Below are 12848 nucleotides of genomic sequence, written 5' to 3' on the forward strand. Positions count from 1 at the left end.
TATGATAGTTGATGTAAAACTTTAGACCAACAATTTATTTAAAAAAAAAACAAACAAAAAAAAAAAACACCAATCCTTCATATTTCTTCAGTTTACTGTAACATTTGTTGTGATTTTCATCTTGGGTGAACTACATCATTCAAAGAAGAAGAAGAAAAAAAAAAAGGCCTCCAGAGCTTATTGAATTTCCCCTAGGTTTTATTTGGTAGAAACTCAGAGAACTTAAACTAAGCAAGTTATTTATAAGCAGGTGAGTAGTCCATAGTACTTCCATTTCATGAATGTGAGCATGCAAGATAACAAATCAAGGCAATTCAGTGGTAATTGTAGATTGGTGTTAACTCTTATTGTATTTTAAAAGAATGTACACAATATCTTTATATTTATATTTTCAAATTGAAGCAAACATGTAAACACTTGGGATACAGATGTTGATTTTAATTGCAACATTTTGAGGGCATTTTGCATACGGACATGTGCAAGCTTAAAAACTTCAATATATGATGGATAATATGACAAATTTTGCAACCTACACTCTGATGGAACCACAAGACGCTAAATCATACAGGTATATTTATTTCACATGCTTTTTGTTCCTCTATGTTATGATACTGTCTGTGAACATTTGGCTCAGTGTTGTTATTGTCTTGGAGAGAGCCCTTCATGAACCTATGTACATTTTTCTGTGCAATCTCTGTGTAAATGACATTTATGGAACAGCAGCATTTTATCCTAAAATCTTGCATGATTTAATATTGAATTCATACATAATTCCATCTTACATGTGTGCTTTCCAGGCCTTTATTGTTTATACTTATGTCATGTGTGAATATTCTACATTAGCAGTGATGGCATATGACAGACATGTGGCCATATGTCAACCTTTAGACTATCATTCAAAGATGAACAAATTTTCATGCAGCATATTACTTGGCTTCTGTTGGATCATACCATTTCTTAATATGTTCATTGCAGTTTTCTTGTCAAATAGGTTGGTACCATGTAAAAATCATATTGACAAGTTGTATTGTGACAACTGGTCAATTGTAAAACTCTCATGTGGATCCATTTTTGTCAATAACCTTTATGGATTTATTTTTATTTCGTTATATTTCGGTCTTGTGATTGTAATTATTGTGTCCTATATTAAACTTATCATTGCATGTAAAGCATCATTAGAGTGCAGAAGGAAATTCTGGCAGACATGTGTGCCTCATGTACTTTCATTGATAAATCTCACTGTTGCAATACTTTTTGATACCATCTATAACAGATATGGATCAAGTGATTTCCCTGTAGCCCTGCGTAATTTTTTGGCTTTAGAAATGATTATAGTGCCACCTCTTTTCAATCCAATAATTTATGGCTTAAAACTAACAGAAGTTCGCAAAAGAATCCTAAAATTATGCATGAATTGTACTAAAGAATAACAGTATGAAGCGTGTTGTGTATATATTGTAGTGTGTCTATCAGGGGAAAAAGGAAAACTGTTAACTGTTACCCCTGCTTTATGTGAAATATAGTTAAGAAAAAATAAAAGTAAAATGAGTGATGCATCTCTCATTATGCTGTAAATGCTTTTAATGTTCACTGAGGTTTCAGAATCACAAAATACATTTGGACAAGGTGATCAGGACTTGTATCATCCTTGTATCTGGGGTTTATTTAGTAATGACTGTCTAACTATAACTACTTATCAAACACACACACACACACACACACACACACACACACACACACACACACACACACACAAAATCATGGATATGGAATTTTGATTTGAGTTTTAAAATGTTCTTGCTTGTAGATTAGGTTCCACTTAGAAATCAGTAAGATGTACACTGCAACAATGTTAACATATTAAGTTATATATATAACATATATATATTATATATTATATATGTATACAATATATACAATATTATATATATTATAGGTATAAGACCTCTTGTTCATGATGTATTATTTGTGGACTAAAGGTGCACAGAGCGCCCTCCGGCCACTGGTATGAGTTAAAAACAGAGTAGTCAGTGTATACAGCGCTCATATGACGACAACAGCGCGTTTTGGGTAAAAAATTTATAAATATTACTCCTCTGTATAGCAAATTGACATAAACGTATGACAGTCCATCAATATTTCTCCAAATGTGCATGCTTTTAAGCTAAAAGCCCCGAGGGATGTTATTTTGTGGAGTTTTTTCATGATGATCGTACAGAGTTTTTTTTCTCAATGGCTGAAGCTGACGCTCATATTTCAATGAAAAGGTAACGACTCCGTTTCTCATATTCATAACTCCCGACGCATATTAACAAATAACGGTCACTATACGATGTTGAGAGTAAAATAAAGATTAAAAATTGAAGTTCGAGTCTTAGATCTTTTTAATGATGTATAGTTTGTCAAGGTAATTACATTAAATCTAACAGTAAATTTGAGCTAATTTAAACAAAGAAGCTTCTGTGCGTCGGCGTGCCAGTGCTGGTTAACAGGTTAATCAGCAATCCAAGTTACTTTTTCTAGTTAGATGACATTATATAACAATAATGATAGCTTTATTTTCTATAGCTCCTTTAAATGAGCTTGTCAAAAGCACGGTAAAAATACAAGGAAAATACAAAATAAATCAACAATAGTACATTGGTATATTAAAACAACAAGAAATTATCTCAGATTATACATGTAACCATGGTTCCCTGAGAAGGGGAATAAGACATTGCATTATCTAGAGCAATGGTTGCCAACGTGGGGGTCAGGACCCCCCCGGGGGATCGCAAGATGATTTCCAGAAATTAAAAAAAAAAAAATGATGATTAGAAATAGCATATTTTACATAATATCCACATGATTGCAAATGTGACATTGATTTTATACAACAGTTCATCAAACAAAAGGGTAATATTAGTGATGTTCTTCACAGTATTGTCAGTATTTGCTCTATTTTGCAACAAAATAACAGTTCCAGCGAAAGCCACAGCAGAACTACCTCACACAGCAGTGTTTCGTGAACGAATCTGCGGCTTTGAATGAATTGTTCATGAAAGTCACTGATTCAATGATTCATTCATAAGTACAGCCACTTGCTTCGTTACTGAATGAATGAATGACTCAATCACACATTAAAACAGTGACTTAATGTCACCTACTGACGGTTTTAATATTTAAAAGAATCACTTTTCACATTATCATCATCTTTGCATATTTATCTATTGAACTTTTTTTTAAAAACATTATTAATGTTGTAAAGATATTTATAAAGAAAAAATGCACTAGAAAGTCAATTGACCCTTTGCAAAGACCCGCCCCCCTTAGTTACTGTTGCTTTGTCCGACAAGCCGTTGTGCTGTCACGCCACACACAGTGAAAAATACATCGCAGAACAAAGAGGAAACTGACAACACATCGACAGACAAGACAAAGCAGGTAACTTATGATATTAAACAAAGTCCCAGCTTTCAAACTGTGTAGTTATTAAAGAAATTCAAACAATAAAAACCGTTTTGTGGCTCTTTAATATGTCGTGACCATGGTCGTGACAGATTGCTGTAACGCCTCAGCTCAAGAGGCTCGTTAACCGATCATCTCTTCCCACTAGTACATTTATAGCATCAAATAAACATGAATGAACATGAGAATGAATGTTGTTTCAAACGTGTAGAGACGTCAATATACACAATTTTTCAAGTTTAACTCCACCGAGGTTAATCTTTCTGAATCAGAACGCATGCGTTCTGATTGTCCAGAACGATCGCTTGTCAATCAAACTCCCGGCGAAGGGTCAATTTAGGGGGCAAATGTTGTCCTGTAATGTAAAGGGGAAATCTAAGTGGAAGAGAGGGGGTACGCAGAAGGATGGTAAATACCTCAGGGGGTACTCCACTTAAAAAAGTTTGGGAACCACTGGTTTATACCGTTGAAAAGATATTTCAAACTTCTCTTTAGTTTCCCAATACGTTACAAAAGCGATGATCAAAAGAACATGGACAAAACAGTCACTCTTTGTAAACAAATGTTCAATGACGTGCCGAAAGCTCTATGACTAGTCATTTACACCGTCATCACCCGGGTGTTGATAGCGCGCGGCCCAGGTGAGACATGAACATCTCACGTTGCTATCTGTTTAAACTAAACTCATTTAAACCTTGCCACCTTAAACATTCATCCGTAAGACGCGAAAGAGAACTTGTGCGCACTGTGAGATTTGTGTGTACTCATCTGAAGCGTGTACAGGGAGAGCGGCATCACAGTGCACAAATTCTCTTTCAAGTCTTGCACCTAAACGGACAAATTCACACAAAATTTATGTCAACATGCCCATCTTAGCGAGTATCCTGAAAAATAAAGTAGTCTATGTCTTAAGAGAAAAATGAGACAGACAACGCATGTGTATCCAGATCAGTGTACTGGATCTTTGATTTACCTTAAAGGGACAGAAGTCTAATATTCCTGCTCTGTGTTTTAAAGGTGCAACATGTAAGAATTTTGCAGTAAAATATACAAAAACCACAAGGCCAGTGTTACATATTTTGTTCACTTGAGTACTTACAACATCCCAAATGTTTCCAACTATTTGTAAGTCGTGAGAAAATTGCAGTTTGTGAGGAGTCGCCTGTCAATTGCATCATACCTGTGTTACCCTCGGTACACCAAAGACGCTTTAATATTTACATGTTTTAATAGACAAGGGAACAACTGTTTTGATATATTTCTGTTACAAGTGTGTTTGCAGCAGAGAGGAAGCAGAATTGGACTTCTATAAAATGGGGTTTAATCAACAAAGGAACAGCAACCAAACACATAGCAAACAATATAACAGACAAGGAGTGCAGGGAAGTGAGTCCATTATAAAGTATTCTAAATATGATATTCTAAAATTGATCTAGCTAACTGCAGTGTGCAACAGTGTCTCGCAACAGCCGCTGAGCGAACGCACAGAGTAACGTAATAACATCAATTTTCAACACACTCAATTGTATCTAATATGATAAACAGTCGGCGCCAGCGACTTTGGCATAATAAAAGTTCTGTTGCTCGCGGCGTGTGTTGCGCAATCGCTCTAGCGGCCTCATTGATTACTTTATTCAATTTCTGTACCTGAAAGCTGTTACATACCTGAAAAACCTGTAAAGCATTTTATTTGTATCTTAGCTCTCATGTATTTATTTGTGCTGTTTCTTGTAGTTAGATTATTTGTTTTTATTTTCTTTATCTTTATTTGACAGTTGTCCTATTTTTTACTGAACATAGAACATACTGAACTGTACCGAAACCATGACAATAAAACCGTGATACAAACTGAACTGTGAGAAATCTGAACCGTCCCACCCCTAGTTTAAATACATTTATTTAGCTGACCATCGATAGCTGGCAGGCAATCGCTACACAAAAGCTGCGCATGCTCGTCACTCTTTAGCATCACCCACGGCATGCCTCCAGGAGCTCGGCTGTTTTTGGCGATATTTTCTCGGTACAGCGTATCTGTCTTTTATAAATCTGATAAAACTAAAGACTCTTCTGAGATAAGGATTTTATGCTACTCTATGGGTACTCAAGATTAACATGAGATTGGCAGAAACCATGTGTGTTATGTACCCTTTAATTGAATCTCACAAAGAAACCCTTTAATCCATTATTCTTGTTACAACAGAGACACCGGAGGCAGAGATAAAAGCAGTAATGATGGTTTATTGAGATAATCAGCAGAGCAACAGGTAAGTGAATGATGAGTAAGATGGTCTTGGAGAAGAATGAGAGGTAATACTGTCCTTTTTGTTGTGTTGCAGGTGAGGATGGAAGGAGACGCTGGAGACGGATGACTGGGACACTCACACACACAGACAGGTAAGAACACGAGGAGCACTGGAGACGATGGAGGCAGGTAAGTATAGCGTTTGGAGTCCTTGAGGTAAGCATACAACTGGCTGTAGTGCAAACGAGACCGGACAGTGAGTGTGTGTGAGTGTGGAGCTTAAGTGCTGGTGGTGATGACGGTGCTGATGATCTTCAGGTGGCGGTGATTATTAAGCTGGTGATTGAGTGCGTGGGTAAGGGAGTGAGGTGGAACCTGACGTGTCTGTGACAGTACCCCCCCTCCCAAGGCCCGCTCCTGAGGGCCGAGGACCTCGACGTCGTGGTGGTCGTCCTCTAGGGCGTGGGGCAGGTCTGTCCGGGTGGTTGGTGTGGAAAGTCTGTAACAGATTAGGATCAAGGATATCATTCTTGGGGACCCATGAGCATTCCTCGGGGCCATAACCTTCCCAGTCTACCAGATATTCCAGTAGACCACCACAGCGCCGGGAATCCAGAATTTCACGAACAACGTAGGCAGTACCATCGTCCAGGATGAGTGGAAGGGGGGGCTCGACGGCTACCACGTCAGGTTCTGTGGAGGGAAGAACAGAAGGGTGGTGAGTCTTTAATAGTGAGACATGAAAGGTAGGATGAATTCTCTTCTATTGTGCAGGGAGTTGAAGACGATATGTGACAGGGTTGATCTGTCGAAGGATGGTGAACGGGCCAATGAAGCGGGGACTCAGCTTCTTGCAGGGCAGACGCATCCTGATGTCTCTGGTGGACAGCCAGACCTTCTGCCCCGGTTGGTAGGTGGGCCGTTGGAGCGCCGAAGGTCGGCTGTCATTCTGCGTCTGCGCAGGGCCCTCTGCAGTTGGTGGTGGGCTGAGTCCCATACCCCCGCTCTCCCGGAACCAGTAGTCGCTGCCGGAACGTTGGAGGGTTCCCCGTCCCAGGGGAACGGGGGGTTGGTAGTGAGTACGCACTGAAAGGGTATCAGTCCAGTTGTGGCTTGTCGGAGAGAGTTTTGTGCGTACTCAGCCCAACCCAGGTACTGGTTCCAGGAGTCCTGGTGGCCGTGACAGAAGGTACGCAGGAAGCGGCCGATCTCCTGGATCTTCCGTTCCGTCTGCCCGTTTGACTGAGGATGGTATCCGGACGACAGGCTGACGGTCACACCCAGGAGGGAGAAGAACGCCTATTAGACACGGGAGATAAATTGGGGCCCTCTGTCAGAGACTATGTCTTCGGGGATTCCATAATGACGAAAGACATGATTGAACATTAGTTCTGCAGTAGTCATGACGGTAGGTAGACCTCCCAGGGGAATCAAACGGCAGGCTTTGGAGAAGCGGTCTACGACTACCAGGATGCACGTGTGACCATCAGACTCGGGGAGATCGGTGACGAAGTCCACCCCCAGGTGTGACCAGGATCTCTCAGGAACGGCCAGAGGATTGAGCTTGCCGGTGGGAAGATGGCGTGGGCTCTTGAGGATGGCACACTCCCTGCAGCCCTGCATGTACCTCCTGACATCGTTGGCCATGTTGGGCCACCAGAAGCGCTGTTTGAGCAGCGAGAGGGTCTCATTGACCCCGGGTGGCCAGTGCCAAGTGAAGAGTGAACGGAGTGCAGAAGTGGAGTGCGTCGTGTCCGTGTGATGTACTGCAAGCCCTGGGGGCAACCCGGCGGAGTGCGTGAGGAGGCATTGGAGGAGGGTAAGGTCTCTTCCGACCACTGGATGGGGCTCATGAAGATAGATTCATAGTTTCGGGAGTTTCATTCCATTCCTCTGGGGCATGGAGACGAGACAGAGCATCAGCTTTTATATTCTTGGAACCTGGACGATAGGATATGGAGAAATTGAACCGTGAAAAGAACATGGCCCATCGAGCTTAGCGAGGGTTGAGTCTCTTAGCAGCCTTCAGATACTCAAGGTTTTTATGATCAGTGAGAACTTGGAAGGGATGGTTTGCCCCCTCCAACCAATGCCTCCATTCTTCCAGGGCAAGCTTGACTGCCAGGAGTTCACGGTCACCGATGTCATAGTTGACCTCCGCCGGGTTGAGCTTGCGGGAGAAGAAGGCACATGGATGGAGTCTACTTGGTGTCCCCTGCTGCTGCGACAGGACTGCTCCCACTCTGGTGGTGGAGGCGTCCACCTCCACGATGAATGGCAGGTCCGAGTTAGGGTGGACGAGGAGGGGAGCGGTGGTGAAGGCTTTCTTGAGGGTCTCAAAGGCATTGGTGGCAGGCTGGGACCAGGACAGAGACTTAGGCTGCTTGCTTGGTGAGTGGGCTGACAATGGTGCTGTAGTTCTTAATGAAGCGGCGATAGAAATTGGAGAATCCGAGGAAGCGTTGAAGTTCTTTTATGGTGGTTGGAGTTGGCCAGGTCTGGATGGCAGAGACCTTCCCCTCGTCCATCCGGATGCCACTGTGATCAATCACATATGCCCAGGAAGTGGACAGAGGGCTGATGGAAAGAGCACTTCTCTGCTTTGAGGAACAGATGGAATTGCCGTAAGCGTTGGAGGACCTCCGCAACGTGGTGGCGATGTTCGGCCAAGCTCCGGGAGTAGATGAGGATGTCGTCAATATACACCAGCACGAACTTATGGAGAAACTCCCGGAGCACCTCGTGGATGAAATCCTGGAATACGGAGGGGGCGTTGACCAGGCCATACGGCATGACCAGGTATTCATAATGGCCGGTAGGCGTGACGAAGGCGGTCTTCCACCTGTCCCCCTCGCGTATCCGGATGAGGTTGTACGCTCTGCGGAGGTCCAGCTTGGTGAACACAGTGGCACCGCGGAGATGTTCCAGGGCCTCTGGGACGAGGGGAAGTGGGTACCGGAATTTGACGGTTATTTTGTTCAGTGAGCGGTAGTCAATGCAGGGCCGCAAGCCTCCGTCCTTCTTTGCCACGAAGAAAATCTTGAAGCAGCAGGGGAAGTAGACGGGCAGGATGTATCCTTGGTTAAGGGCCTCTTTGATGTATTCCTCCATGGCCTTCTCCTCCGGTACAGACGGGGTAGATGCGTCCCCTAGGCACTGGCTCACCTGGTAACAGATCGATGGCACAGTCCCATGGCCGGTGTGGAGGTAGCTTGGAGGCGCGTTGCGGGCAGAAGACGTCACTGAAGGGGGCGTAGTCGGGTGGAATATCCACAGAGCGCTTTTCAACAGGACTTTCGATGGACGTGGCATTGATGGAGATAGTCTTGGAGAGAGGAGATCTTGGAACAGGAAGTACTGGGAAGCAGTTGGAGAAGCAGTGGTCGCCCCACTTCAGGACTTCGCCCGTGCGCCAGGAGATGGTGGGGCTGTGCTGTTCTAGCCATGGGCGCCCTAGAACCATGTCAGCGGTAGACTCCTCCAGAACCAGCAGATGGATGTTCTCCGTGTGAAGTATACCCACTTGTAGCTGAAGAGGTCCCACACAACGACGGATCATCTTACGGCTTAGGGGTTTGCCCGTGATGGAGTGGACCTGGTAGTTAATCGGAGAAGGCGAGGTCTTGAGATTGAGGTGTCGACAGAGGGTGCCGGAGATGAAATTTCCTGCTGACCCTGAATCGAGGAGCGCCACCACTGGAACAGAGGCATTAGCAGCAGTAAGGTTTACAATAGTAGTGAGTGGTTTCATCTATTTGAATGGAGGGAATGATAGCACTCACCACGGGCCGAGGAGGACGAGTTGGGCATGTGGAGATTACATGCCCCGGAGATCCACAGTATAAGCACAGATTCAGGGTCAGCCTTCTCTGTCTTTCAGCAGATGTCAGACGGGAGTTATCCACTTGCATGGGTTCACTTGCTGGTTCTGGAGAGCTGACGGGTTCGGACCGACGGAGGAGGGTGTTGGAAAGTGGCTGGCCCTGGTGCTCAAGGAGACACGACTGCATACGAGAACCCACGCGGATGGCAAGTTGGATGAAGCGTTCGAGTCCAATGGAGTCCTTGTACAGTGTGTGCAGAATTATTAGGCAAGTTGATTTTCTGATCATATTTTTTTCCCAAGCACATTTTACCAATTCCAATCCACATCAATCTTAATAACTACTATTAATATTGTTTTTAATCATTTATAAGTGATATATAATTGTTCATGAAGGCTGGAAATGAAAAATGCCTTATATTTAGGTGTGCAGAATTATTAGGCAGGTTTTCTTTTACAGGCAAAATGAGCCAAAAAAGAGATTTAACTCAGACTGAAAAGTCAAAAATTATTAAATACTCATGAGAAGGATGCAATACTAATGCAATATTAGAAATTGCAAAGTTAAAGCATGACCAAGGGACAGCAAAATGCTCATTGGGTCAGCGGGGTCAGACAAAAACAGGTGGAAAAGAAAAGACACATGTTAACTGCAAAATAATTAAGAATTAAGGTGAAGAATTAAGTGTGAAACCATCAGGAACCCTTTAGTCTCCAGCGCCACCATTTTCCAGAACTGCAACCTACCTGGAGTCTCCAGAAGTGCAAGGTCTCAGGATCTCAGAGACTTAGGTTAGCTAAAGAATCCTAAAAAATGACCCGCACTTGATAAGAATCACAAGCTGAAGTGTTATAAAATACATGAAGACTGGGTTTTTATAGGCCTTATAGACAGACAGCTTGAGAGTGACTCCTGATGGACCAGCACCACATCCTCTTGTACCACTGTTTGAAGAATTTATCCAGAATCTGGCAGTAAGGTGTTTGAGTTCACTTTTAGTCCATCTCTTATCCTGAAATGTCTGTCTTGCAGAGATGGACTAAAAATGATCTTCCAAAACTTACTGCCAGATTCTGTAAGATAAATTCTTCAAACAGTGGTACAAGAGGATGTGGTGCTGGTCCTTCAGGAGTCACTCTCAAGCTGTCTGTTTATAAGGCCTATAAAAACCCAGTCTTCATGTATTTTATAACACTTCAGCTTGTGATTCTTATCAAGTGCGGGTCATTTTTTAGGATTCTTTAGCTAACTTAAGTCTCTGAGATCCTGAGACCTTGCACTTCTGGAGACTCCAGGTAGGTTGCAGTTCTGGAAAATGGTGGCGCTGGAGACTAAAGGGTTCCTAATGGTTTCACACTTAATTCTTAATTATTTTGCAGTTAACATGTGTCTTTTCTTTTCCACCTGTTTTTGTCTGACCCCGCTGACCCAATGAGCATTTTACTGTCCCTTGGTCATGCTTTAACTTTGCAATTTCTAGTATTGCATTAGTATTGCGTCTTTCTCATGAGTATTTAATAATTTTTGACTTTTCAGTCTGAGTTAAATCTCTTTTTTGGCTCATTTTGCCTGTAAAAGAAAACCTGCCTAATAATTCTGCACACCTGAATATAAGGCATTTTTCATTTCCAGCCTTCATGAACAATTATATATCACTTATAAATGATTAAAAACAATATTAATAGTAGTTATTAAGATTGATGTGGATTGGAATTGGTAAAATGTGCTTGGAAAAAAAAATATGATCAGAAAATCAACTTGCTTAATAATTCTGTACACAGTGTATGCAGCGAGATGCAACCGCATGTTAGGCTCCAATCCTTGACGAAAGGTGGTGATGAGGGCTTGTTCATTCCATCCGCTGGTGGTGGCTAGCATTCTGAACTGCAAGGCATAATCGTTAACAGTTTTATTTCCCTGTTTTAGATTGTAAAGCTTCTCACCAGTTGAAGAATCAGCCAAAGGTTCTCCGAAGACCTCACGGAAGTGAGAGATGAATGCCGAGTAAGACTTTACAACTGAGCCTTTTTGAGTCCAGAGTGAATCCGCCCATTGAAGGGCCTTACCTTGCAGTTGGGAGATTATGAACACGATTTTAGCCGTGTCGGTGGGGTAGAGGTGCAGTTGCATCTCCAGGACCAACTCACATTGAAGGAGGAATCCGCTGCAATCCTCCGCCGATCCTGAGTAGGGCGCCGGTTTGGTCATGGGACTGGCGGTAAACACAGGAGAAGAAGTGGAGACGGTGGATGCGGAAGCAGCAGCGGCGGTGGGTGACGGTGACGGTGGTTGTGGGGTGAGTGCTCGGCGCAATGCGTCCACGAGCTCCTGGAATGGATCGGTGAGGCTCATGCTGATGTAATGCTGTTATGGTCCGGTCTTCTGTTACAACAGAGACACCGGAGGCAGAGATAAAAGCAGTAATGATGGTTTATTGAGATAATCAGCAGAGCAACAGGTAAGTGAATGATGAGTAAGATGGTCTTGGAGAAGAATGAGAGGTAATACTGTCCTTTTTGTTGTGTTGCAGGTGAGGATGGAAGGAGACGCTGGAGACGGATGACTGGGACACTCACACACACAGACAGGTAGGAACACGAGGAGCACTGGAGACGATGGAGACAATGGAGACAGGTAAGTATAGCGTCTTGGAGTCCTTGAGGTAAGCATACAACTGGCTGTAGTGCAAACGAGACCGGACAGTGAGTGTGTGTGAGTGTGGAGCTTAAGTGCTGGTGGTGATGACGGTGCTGATGATCTTCAGGTGGCGGTGATTAGTAAACTGGTGATTGAGTGCGTGGGTAAGGGAGTGAGGTGGAACCTGACGTGTCTGTGACAATTCTACTGTAATAAATGATTAAAACACTGGGTTAGTTGTGCTGTGTTTATTTTTATTTTTTAAAATATGCCACCCTCAAGCCATTCCAGCATACATGAACCTTTTTGGCAGTTCCCTGGTTTTTGGCCTGCCTTATTTATTTTTTTCGGAAATTAGTGCATTATGTTCATGTCATGCAAAGTTGTCAACAAGAAAATGAGTTTTCTTCAGCAGTTAGATTTGTGCCTAAAATTAAGCCTCAAATTCCAGGTTTAAATAAGATAGTTGATGTTAAACTGTAGACCAACAATAATAAGAAGAAAAACAAACATTCATATTTCTTCAGTTTACTTTTACATTAGTTGTGATTTTCATCTTGGGTGAAATATATCATTCAAAGAAGAAAAAAAAAAAGCCCTCCAGAGCTTATTGAATTTCCCCTAGGTTTTATTTGGTAGAAACTCAGAGAACTTATAAGCAGATGAGTAGTCCATAGTACTTCCATTTCATGAATGTG

General features: G+C 42.8%; 1 protein-coding gene across 1 annotated transcript; it reads left to right on the forward strand.

Annotated features, from left to right (window-relative positions):
- Positions 1-215: 215 nt before the first annotated feature.
- On the forward strand, positions 216-1575 carry LOC125253035 (olfactory receptor 52Z1-like). Its single transcript, XM_048166770.1, has one exon. It carries the CDS (start codon positions 501-503, stop codon positions 1428-1430), a length of 930 nt encoding a protein of 309 aa, XP_048022727.1. The 5' UTR covers positions 216-500; the 3' UTR covers positions 1431-1575.
- The last annotated feature ends 11273 nt before the right edge of the window (positions 1576-12848 follow it).

This window comes from Megalobrama amblycephala, linkage group LG18 (genome assembly GCF_018812025.1).
Source record: "Megalobrama amblycephala isolate DHTTF-2021 linkage group LG18, ASM1881202v1, whole genome shotgun sequence".
Taxonomy (NCBI): Eukaryota; Metazoa; Chordata; class Actinopteri; order Cypriniformes; family Xenocyprididae; genus Megalobrama; species Megalobrama amblycephala.